General features: G+C 34.2%; 1 protein-coding gene and 1 pseudogene across 1 annotated transcript; both read left to right on the top strand.

Moving 5' to 3' along the window:
* The first annotated feature begins 366 nt into the window (after window positions 1-366).
* On the top strand, window positions 367-2,318 carry LOC146898709 (uncharacterized; annotated as a pseudogene).
* A 2,501-nt stretch (window positions 2,319-4,819) lies between these two features.
* On the top strand, window positions 4,820-6,985 carry LOC146898708 (MLP-like protein 31). Its single transcript, XM_085734134.1, has 2 exons — window positions 4,820-5,051; window positions 6,464-6,985. The coding sequence occupies exons 1-2, from the start codon at window positions 4,865-4,867 to the stop codon at window positions 6,745-6,747; spliced, it is 471 nt and encodes a 156-aa protein (XP_085590260.1). The 5' UTR covers window positions 4,820-4,864; the 3' UTR covers window positions 6,748-6,985.
* The last annotated feature ends 4,169 nt before the right edge of the window (window positions 6,986-11,154 follow it).

Genomic DNA, 11,154 nt, shown 5'->3' with positions numbered 1-11,154 from the left:
AGTCAAATGTTTATTGGTTTCATCCAAAATTAAGTGTAAAAAATTTGATGATAATGAAAGAGACTTGAGTCCATTAACCGACTAAAATCCATTTCACTTTCTTCATGTGTTCTAGATCTACAATTACCTGCTACACATTCCAATGGATAAATTATGGTACTCCCTCCGGTCCTTATTATAAGAAACAATTGACTTTTTTGGTTCATTGTATAAGTGATGTATCTAGTCTATATTTACAATAAGATACATTAATTATTCTATGAACCTAAAAAGTCAACTTTTTCTTATAATAAGGACCGGAGGGAGTAATTATTATGGTAACATGAACCTGACACATAGAATATCATTCCTTGAGTCACAGAATTTTCTCTCACGTGTCGATAAAGGCAAGGGAAGTTTGATACTGCCCCAAAGTACTAGCGTGAGTTAACTCACGGCAGGGTGCGTGAGTTAACTCGCGCGGCGTGACTTAAGTCACACAGAGTTTATAAGGTGTGTTAGTTAAGTCACGCTACATGAGTTAACTAACGCAAGGACATATTTGGAAGGCTTGCAGGGCGCGAGCAAAAAGTGCAGGGTGTAGAGCAAAATTCTATTACAACTTGAAAATTGCTTTTCTAACATAGAATATTTCCTATTGACACAAGTAAATGACCAAATTATCCCCAGCGGTTGTTAACTACCGCTGAGTTACTTTCTTCAATTTATTGGTGTACGTTCTCTCCATCTATTTCTCTTTCTTTTTTTCACATTGTCTTTCCATGTCATTTCCCTTTTGCTATCTTACAGCCCCATCCTCCCTTTTGCCATCAATGATATCTTTGTGAAGCTTGCTCAAGAATCACAAGAAGCCAACAATCACTTCAAGGGAAATTCAAACTGCTGTCAGACTTGTTCTTCCTAGTGCCATTGATAATAATATGGACCTCACTTCCCATTCTCCCCTGCTCAAAACCACCATCACCTTTCTTCTCTTTTTACTAGTCTCGAAAACCATGAGCTACTCAACCTTCCAAACACACACTCCTGAAAATACTAATGAAGGAAGCAAAGAATTCAGTTTCTGGACTTCACCAAATACCATCATAACATCTTTTGAAAAATGTGATTGTCATAATATTCAACTTGGAGGCAATGAAACACAAGAGCTCAATAGCCACCATCTATGTTCAATAGTTTCAGAACCTTCAAGAAGCAAAAATATTTTAGAAGGAAAAAAAGAACTTATGGAAATGATGCAAGACATGTCTGAGTCTAGCTATGAACTCTCTTTTCAAGACATGGTTGTTGAGAAGCTTCAAGTTCCACAACCAGAACCAGAAACAGAACGAGTGTGAACAACCTCAACACAAAAAGCTGAATAAGAATAAGAAGAAGAATAAGAAGGAAAACAAAAGCAATAGACATGGTAAAATGTTAAGAGTTGAAAGCATGGAACCATTGGTAATTTTAATTAGCAGTTTCTTTTAGATCTTGAAGATGTAATGAAGTAATGGAATCTGGTTGTTCTTTTGTGTATGATAATGGTGGAATTTAATGCAATCAGACTTAAAATGTTTTTATTGTTCAATTTGGTTGATTTTGAGCAAGCTTCTCCAGCAGTTGTTAACAAGTAAAATACTAAAATACAGTAACCATTGCTTTGAGATGAGGAGGAGAGAGAAAGAGAATGAAAAGATGTGTAGAAAAGCAATTTCCAGCGGTAGTTAACTACCGCTGAGGGCCAGCGGCAGTTAACTGCCGGCGATTTGCAGAGCGGTTGTTAACAACCGCTGGGGGCATTTTAGTATTTTACTTGTGTCAATAGGAAACTTTCATTTTCGGAAAAGCAATTCTCTTACAACTTCTATGCTTGAAACTAAAACGATAGAAATCAAAATCTAAGCTAAGGGAGTGCATCTCACGCACCATACACCCGAGATAAGTTATATTGTCTCCATCCCCTAAGTCTAGAGATCTAATAACCTTTTCATTGTCTGACTCAAAAATAACCTTGCGAAAGCCACAATCCAGAGCCAACTTCATGGTGTTGAGAAGCGTACAAGCTTCTGCGGTGGTTGTACACTCAAAACTGTCTATCTTCCAGGTTTTCGCGGCCATTACCAGTCCATGTTCATCTTTGACAATCGCTCATAACCCACATGCGCCCGGAACACCGACATAGCTTTGAGGATGTTTGGTATAGGCTTGACCCATTTGCGATTTTGAGGTTGCATGCGATGCTGATTCTAAGAATTTGGATGTGACAAGGAGTCTTCATCCTTTTTATTATCTAAGACGAAATCTGCAATGTTGTTCGCTGCTTGACGGATGGTGATTTCCTCAGGTATATCTTCTTCCTCAAAAATCATTAAGTTACGAGCCACCAAATATGGTATATGATAGATGCTGCCTGAATAATGGTGTTTTCATCTTCATTATTGATAATGTGATAAAGGCAATCAATAAAATTAGTTATGGGTTGGTTCAAAATACAAAGGGATAGATTCAAACCGAACCAAATTCTAGTCACTTTAGGACATTCCTTAAAAGTATGAGTAGTAGTTTCCATTTTTGCATTGCATCTAGGACAAAGAGGGGAAACCTGAATTCCTCTTCTAACGAGCTCAGGCCGAAGTGGAAGAGAATTGTTGAGGATTCTCCATATAATCATTTTGTGTCTAGGAATGGAGTGAATCCTCCAAAGTTTTTTCCAAACTGAGTCAGGAGCATTACTAGTAGAGGAGTTTTGACAAGGTTCATTCTTCCAACTTTGGAGCACCCTGTATCCTGATTTAACAGTATAGTGACCATTTTGTTCGTACATCCACATCAATTCATCATCTTGAGTGAGATTAATGATAGGAATCTGCTGGATATTGAGCCTATCAATGAGGAGAAATATATTCTCCAGCTCCTCTTTATTCCAACCTGTGTTATCTCTGTTAAGGAGATCCTTTACAATGACCAGATTATTATTATTAGCGTTTTAGGTCAAAATTTTAAACTGAGGTTGATATGGGAGCCAATTATCTTCCTAGATTTTGACCGTGTTCCCATCCCCAATCTTCCAACAGCTACCTCTAACAATGATCTTTATAGAACTATATAAACTCCTCTAAGCATAACTAGGACCACATCCCACAGTAGCTTTGAGGACATCTGAATTAGGAAAATACTTCGCTTTATAGCATCTGGATATGAGAGAAGTTGGCCTAGTGTGCATCCTCCATATTTGTTTGGCTAGCATAGATAAATTAAAATCTCTTAAAGATTTGAAGCCCATACCTCCTTCCTACTTGGATTTAAACAACTTTTCCTTTTTAGTCCAGTGGATTTTCCTACTAGTGTCTGAATTACCCCACCAGAAGTTGCAGACTGCACTATCAATCTTGTCACAAACACCTTTAGGGAGAAGAAAACAACTCATGATATATGTGCGGATTGCCTGGGCTACTGCTCTAATCAATACACCCATGCCTTCAAAGGAGAGGTTTTTTTCCTTCCACCCTTTAAGCTTAGACCAAATCCTATCCATGATAAAGTTGAAGTCTTGCTCCTTAGAACGACCAAAATGAGTGGGCATACCCTAATATTTGTTGATGCTGATCTTAATTGGTAATTCCTTTTGAAAAAGTTTCTTCAAATCCCTGCTGATATTAGGGCTAAAAAACATGTCTGACTTGTCTAAATTCACCCTTTTCCCTGAAGCTTCTTGATATTGATCCAGAATCTCTTTAATAGCCCTACCTTCTTTAGGTCTAGCTTTGTAAAAAAGAATACAATCATGAACATAAAGTAAATGAGAAATACGAGGGGCATTAGTTGCTATAGATACACCATGAATATGGCCATCCTGCTGACTTTTGGAAATTAAACCAGATAGGACTTCAGCACAAAGGATAAAAGTAAAATGGGACATAAGGTCTCCTTGTCTGATTACTCTTCTTGGTTGGAAAGAGTCAGTAGGTTGGCCATTAATAAGAATGGAAAAGGTAACAGTTCTAATACAGCTCATAATCAAGTTAATAATCCTATTAGGAAACCGTGTTAAACTGATTATGCAAATAATGGAGTAGAGATTCCTGACACGTGCATACCGAGGAAATTCTTCTTCGGAAAACCTTTATTTTAGCGAGAAACCAAGTTTCCTCGGAATTTTTTGGTCGGAATTACGTTCATTTCTTGTAGTGCTTGTCGGATTAACATCTCTCTCTTAACATGATTGTTTGACATTTTCGAGGTACACTAATCCTCGAAACGTTTCCATCGAACATTCCTAAAAAAATGTCAAAAACATTTTATAATAAATTCAAATTTAAAAGGTCAATTTTTAAAACTCAGAACGTCATTTAAAAATTGTTAAATTTTGGAAGTTTCAGATTTTCCCTCTTAAACTTTCTGAAGAACAAAGTCCTCGTGGAATGCATTTGAATTTTAAAAATAAAAAAAAACACATAATTGATTAAAATGAAATAGAAAACAGTTATGAATGAAATGCAATAATTTTGCCTTTGCTCAAAAATAGAAAACAGAATAATTTACAATTTCCTTTTTACAGAAATAAAAAAAAAATTAATATATAAAAATACAAATCTTACAAAATATAAAAAAATAAAATTTACAAAATATCAAAAAACGAAATAAATTTTGTCATAAAAAAAACTAAATAAATTAAATATTTGATCATGCTTTGTCATGGGTGGGGAAGCACGGATCAAGTAGTGGGCTGCATAATTGAATTTGGTGTCTCTATTATTATTATTATTATTATTATATATCTTAGTCAATAGTGTAATCAAATTTCTATTTAAGACATGGGGTTGCATACACTTTCCTCATATCAGAAAACATCCCTTATTTATTATTTAGTATCTTTCCAAAAATGGTGCTTGCTGGTAAACTTATTACTGAACTTGGGATCAAAACACCAGCTGACAAGTTCTACAAACTATTTGCATCAGAACTTCACGAAGTGCAAAACATTAATGAAAGAGTTCATGGTGCCAAACTTCATGAAGGTGAAGATTGGCATCATACTGATTCGGTTAAACACTGGACTTATGTCATAGGTAAATATTGTGTTTCTAATGTTTCGATAACTAAATCATCATCTTTGTTTGATTTGAAAAAGTTTTCTATTACAAATTTTTTGGATGATAATTATAGTAATAAAAAGAAGATTGGTGAGTTAAAGAATACCAAATGAGATCTATAACAAAGAATAAAGATTTGATTCATCGAGACTGATCTAACAATGAAGGCAATATTTCAGCCTATTGACATAATTTAGAATTTTTTTAATTGGTTAGAAAGCTTTTAAGAGTTTTAGATATATAAATTGTTAAAATAAAAAGTTAAATTCATGAAAAAAATTCAGATATCGAAATCATTGCACACGAGGTGAAGTACTTGATCTCTAAAAATAGTACTTAAACTTTATCCATTATTTTTTTGATAATTAAGAGTGAGCTTGAACACCCACTCATAATATATATTATTCGAAAAAAAGGAAGAGAAAAAAAAAATAAAAAGCAACAAATGACCTTAAAGGAAACAAATGATACTCAACCATCTTTGGATTCACCTTGGTACGAGTATAATTTTTTCTTTACGATGGTGACTACATTTCCAGATTTTTTGTCTAGAGATAAAAAGTAGGGTTTGTATAATATGATCCTTCGGAAAATGTCTAAAGACGAACCTTAAAGTTTTTAGTAAAACGGATATTGAATGTTTTTTTACGAGAAAAACATATTAAACATGTAATTTAAATTTACTATGAAATAGTAGGGTTCATACTATGTATTTGATTTATGCTTAGGTGTTCAGGTGTATGCTTGACTCAAAATTTTCTCTGCTAATACTAATAGTGCCATGATTTGTAATTTCATGGCTCTTTCTTGGGTGCAATGTATGCTTGGGTTTGAGTAGTTTTTATATATTTTTGCATATTCCAAAAAAATAAAATAATAATAGTGACATAAATTGTCATTTTACAACAGTAATGTGGGATTTATATTTTGTTTTTTAGGATACAAAGGCAAGCTCATAACACTAAGTTAAATCTTGAGCACAAAAAAAAATACATAAATTCATTTTTAAAAAAATGTGAAAGGGAAATAAAGCATCCTTAGATCTTTAAATAAAGCACAAAATTATAAATTTTCATAAAAATCAGCATGTAAGATCTTTAAATAGTATTTTAGAGGCATTTGTTAGATGTCTTCGTGTGCTTAGCTCAGTTGGTATGAACAATGCATAATATATGCAAGGTTCAGGTTCAAATCCCGGCTACCACAAAAAAGAAAGAGACATTCGTTAGATAGTGTATTATATATTTTTTTAATGCGGAAATAAAGCATCCTTTATTATTATTATCTTATTATAATATTTTCTGGTGCAACTAATCTTTATTATATTAATTCCTTTGAAAAACGTATTTTATTGTTATTATTATTAATTGCCTCTGACGTAATAACAGATGGCGAGGTACACACATGCAATGAGAGTGTTGAAGAAGTTGATGATCAGAACAAAAAAATCACATACAAGCTATTTGGTGGAGATATTGAAAACTATAAGGTCTTTAAGCTCATCTTAGAAGGGCTTAACAAGGCTGATGGAAGTTCTGCTGTTAGATGGACTATTGATTATGAGAAGAACAATGAGGATATCGATACTCCAAATGGATGGATGGATTTCCTTAGCAAAAGCACTAGAGATATTGATGGTCATCTTGTCAAAGGGGAAAAGGTAGCTCTATAAGTCATAAAGATATTTGAATTATGGTTCAATGGGGTTGGCTTTTATGGATAAATGTGAGCATATAAAATAAAATAAAAGCTAGTGTGATGTTTGTGTTTTGGCATGTAGCATAAGCATGCATATTTCTTTCACTTGATCCTTCGTTTGTATCGAATATATGTGTCGGTGATGTCTTGAAGATTGTATCTTAAATTGTGTGATGCAAATAAATGGATATTTGTGTGCTTCGAAGTTTAAATTTGTGTAATTGTTCTCAATTCTTCTTCAAAATAATTGGAGTAATGTTCTCAATTATTTAAGTTTAGTTTAACAAATCTTCAGCAGTACGTAGTACTAAAGCATTAACTAGAAGTTAGTTTAAGAAGATTGATTCCAAGTTAAACATGATCTTTTGTTTATTATAACTTATAAGCGGATTACTTTTGACAAATATGTATGCTAATTAAATATGATCAATGATTAAATAAAAAACAAGGTTATTTGGTGAAGTTCATGCCATTGATAAAGTTGATAGACACGATCTTTGTTTTATTATAAGCTGATTACTTTTGACAAATATTTATGCTAATTAAATATGATCAATAATTAAATAAAAAATATTATAATATGTAAAGTTCATGCCATTGATAAAGTTCAATTACAACAACAATCATTGAATAAGTGAAAAGCAACTTAATCCCTTAAGCAAGTGATCACAAGTTCGACCGCTAACTCTTGCATATGGAAAAAAAAATGGTTGGAAGGAAAAAACTTACCTTATGTTCTCTACATATTCTCAAGTTTCTTGACAGAGAGTAAACATCGATAAAACAACATTTAAATCTTTATATTTATAACTAGTAATAAAAAAATTGAGTGAATAGGCAAAAACCCTTTGAAATTGTAACTTCGGAAAAAAAAATTACAACAGCAACGTCTTATCTTATATAAGTTAAGGTAAATAGTGCACATATTCATTTTAATGAGAGGAGGAAATATCTAATTCTTAAAACGCTGTTTGTTAAACTTCCTAAAGCTCTTTGTGATGATGTAAAAATGAAAAGAAGCTTTGTGTGGGGAGAGTGGCCATTGGCCAAAGTCGTAAAGCCCATTTGTTTAGGTGTGATTAACAAACCTAATTATCTCTGGTGTAAGGATCTATTTAGCAGAAATAATGATTTTCATACTACAATAATCTCTCAGCCTTATCATTCTCATTTATGGAATGCTCTTGCTAGTGTGTGGGATGATTTTTCAAGGAAATATTATTTGAAAAATAGTTATGAGAAGAATGTCAATTTTTTGGATGGATAACTGAGGTCCCAAAAATAGTTTCTTCATTTCTATCACGTCAAATTCCTATCTCTTCATGTCAAGGATGTGGTGACTATTTCAGAAAATCGAAATCACAATTTTATGTGTTAACCGGTCAATTATAAGGGGACATTAAAAATTTGTGAAAATATAAGGTTCCCCATCGTTTCAATCCTTCATATGGATGATAGCTTATGATTATATTTGAACTAATTACATCTGAAATAGGTGGGGTGTTGGGGGTAGATCTTACCTGCCCTTTTTGTAGGATAGAGGATGAGACTGCACTTCTTGTGCTCAAAGAAAACAATTATGCATCTCATGTATGGATCAGACATGTACCTTCCAAAGTGATAAATAACTTCTTTAGTTTTTAAGGAATTGTATTTTTAGTGACCTCAACAAGCATTGTAATGGAGATTCTAAGTATAGGTAGAAGACAACTTTCATGACTACTGGTTGACATTTGTGGAAAAGGTAAGAAACAAATATTGAGGATAGTTTTCGAAGACTAGCTAATCATGTTGGAACAAAATGTGCTTAACAATAAACCTTTGAGAGTTTTGATGATAACAAGGTATTAAAAATTGTCAATTGGACTAGCTAATATTTGTTCAAGTGTACAAGACCATATGCAAAAATTTACATTATAAATAGGTTCTGAAGAAAAAATGAGAGCTTAGAAATCAACAAAAAGGAAGCTTAAAGCGTCTGAAGAGAAGTGCTCCTGAAGACAAAAGTGCTCCTGAAGACAAAGTGCTCCTGAAGATGATGACGTCATCAGAAGTTGAAGTTCATCAGAAGCGAGTTCAGAAGCGACTTCATCAGAAGCTGAAAATCACCAGAAGCTGAAGATTCAAGATTTAATACTTCAAAAGTTGTTCAATGGATTCGAAAGCAATGCAGAAGACTGGGAACATCAAGCAATGGATTTGAAGGCATTGGATGCTTATCTTCAAAAAGCGTTGACAAAGTACAATTGTACGAAGTGTACAACCACTATCTCCACTATTCTGCAGTGTCCACGCTACAAGACAAGAAAACAGCTCCAGAATACAGCTCTGCCTACAACAATGTTCCTTCACAATGGGAATGAATTTGAAATTGGTTCTTCGAAGGACAACAACCATATCTGGCAAATGATCATTGGTGATTGATCAAAGCTTCAAACGACTCTTTTTGATGTGCTGACAATTTCACAACTTCTCTTTCACACCTCTATATAAAGGAGTGAAGACTTAGAGATTGGTAATGCATAACATCAGACTTAACTACAATTTACAGTGCCAAAACTCTGCTGAAATTGTTCTGATTTCAAAAGTTACTTAGAATTTCTGTTTTCAAGTTCATATCTTAGAAATTCTAAAGTCTTAAGAGTCATTATCTGTTTTGTATTGTGAGCAGTGGTCAATCTCAAACATTTTTCTTTGTAATCTTGTTTGATTAGAAATCTCTTGCAGTTATGCTTAAGCATTGGAAGTCTCTTGCAGTTGTGCTTGAGCAATAGAAGTCTCTTGATTGTGTTCAGGAGCATAGGAATTCTCTTGCTTGTGTGCTTGAGCAATTTGAAGTCTCATGCTAGTTGTAGCAGTGAGCAGTTGTAATTTGACATTACATTTTTAGTGAACTCTCCTTGGAAGTGCAAGGGGGACATGACTACTTCCGGTTGGTGGAAGGAATCTGTATAATTGCTTTGTGTCTTTCTTCTCTCTCTCTTATCCGCTGCATCTTAGTTCTGAATTCCACTTCAGAAGCTGTCTCAATTAGCTTTTGTTCAGTGTGTTTCAGCTTAGGAGAAATGAAGAAATTTCTAACACAATTCAACCCCCCTTCTTGTGTTTTTCTCACCTTTAATTGGTATCTAGAGCCTTGGTCTGTTGTCTTAACACTTAACAGTGTAACAGAAAAAGATCTGAGAAAAACATGTCTAGTGATACTTCTGTCTCTGGATCCGGACCTAATCATACTGCTGTTTCATATGATTATGGTGACAACAAGAAATCCAGCATAGGAAAGATTCCTAAGTTCAATGGAGATCATGAAGAATTTTCTTGGTGGAAAACCAACTTCTACAGCTATGTCATGAGTTTAGATGAAGAACTATGGGACATACTTGAAGAAGGTGTTGGTGACTTGGTTCTTGATGAAGAAGGAGCTGTTGTTGATAGAAAGAGACATACTCCTGCTCAAAAGAAAACTTACAAGAAGCATCATATTATCAGAGGAGCACTTGTCACTGCTATTCCTAAAGTAGAGTATATGAAGATGAGTGACAAGTCAATTGCTAAAGCAATGTTTGCTTCTCTTTGTGCAAACTATGAAGGCAGCAAGAAAGTTAGAGAAGCAAAGGCTCTTATGCTGGTTCATCAGTATGAGGAGATGTACTCAAGGTTTCAAACCCTAGTCTCTGGACTATAAATACTGAAGAAGAGTTATGTTGCTTCTGACCATGTTAGCAAGATACTAAGAAGCTTGCCTGCTAGATGGAGACCAAAGGTTACTGCTATTTAGGAAGCTAAAGATTTAAACACCTTAAGTGTTAAAGATCTTGTCAGCTCTCTCAAAGTTCATGAGATTAATCTTAATGAACATGAGCCTGCTAAGAAGAGTAAATCTATTGATCTACCATCTAAAGGGAAGTCATCAAAAGCTTTTAAAGTTATTGGATCTGAAGATGTGTCACCAGATGGAGATTCTGATGAAGATCCTGCTGAAGAGATGGATATGCTTTCCAACAAGCTTGAGTATCTGGCAAGGAAGAACAGGAAGTTTCTGAGCAAGAGAGGTGGTTACAAGAGCTCCAAGAAAGAAGATCAGAAGGGATACTTCAATTGTAAGAAGTCTGGTCACTTCATTGCTGAATGCCCTGATCTTCAGAAAGAGAAGTCAAAGGACAAGTCAAAGAAATCAAGCTTCAACACAAGGAAGTTCATAAAGCAGATTAAGAAGAATTTAATGGCAACCTGGGAAGATTTGGATAGTGAATCTGGGTCTGAAAAGGAAGAAGCAGATGAAGATGCTAAGGTAGATGTTGGGTTAGTAGCTACTGAGACTTCAGAAGCAGCTCCTGACTCAGACTCTGAAGATGAAAACGAGGTATATTCTAAAATTCCC

The sequence above is a fragment of the Medicago sativa genome, chromosome 8, assembly GCF_051527215.1.
Source record: "Medicago sativa cultivar Bolivia chromosome 8, Bolivia_mono, whole genome shotgun sequence".
Lineage (NCBI taxonomy): Eukaryota > Viridiplantae > Streptophyta > Magnoliopsida > Fabales > Fabaceae > Medicago > Medicago sativa.
Note: the sequence above shows the minus strand (reverse complement) of the source record. Positions and strands in the feature narration are given on the sequence as shown.

Excerpts from the sequence above, each read along its gene's own strand:
- LOC146898708 (XM_085734134.1), top strand. The coding sequence starts at position 4,865 with ATGGTGCTTGCTGGTAAACTTATTACTGAACTTGGGATCAAAACACCA. Across the intron at positions 5,052-6,463 it reads ACACTGGACTTATGTCATAG|ATGGCGAGGTACACACATGC; the intron begins GTAAATATTGTG and ends ACGTAATAACAG.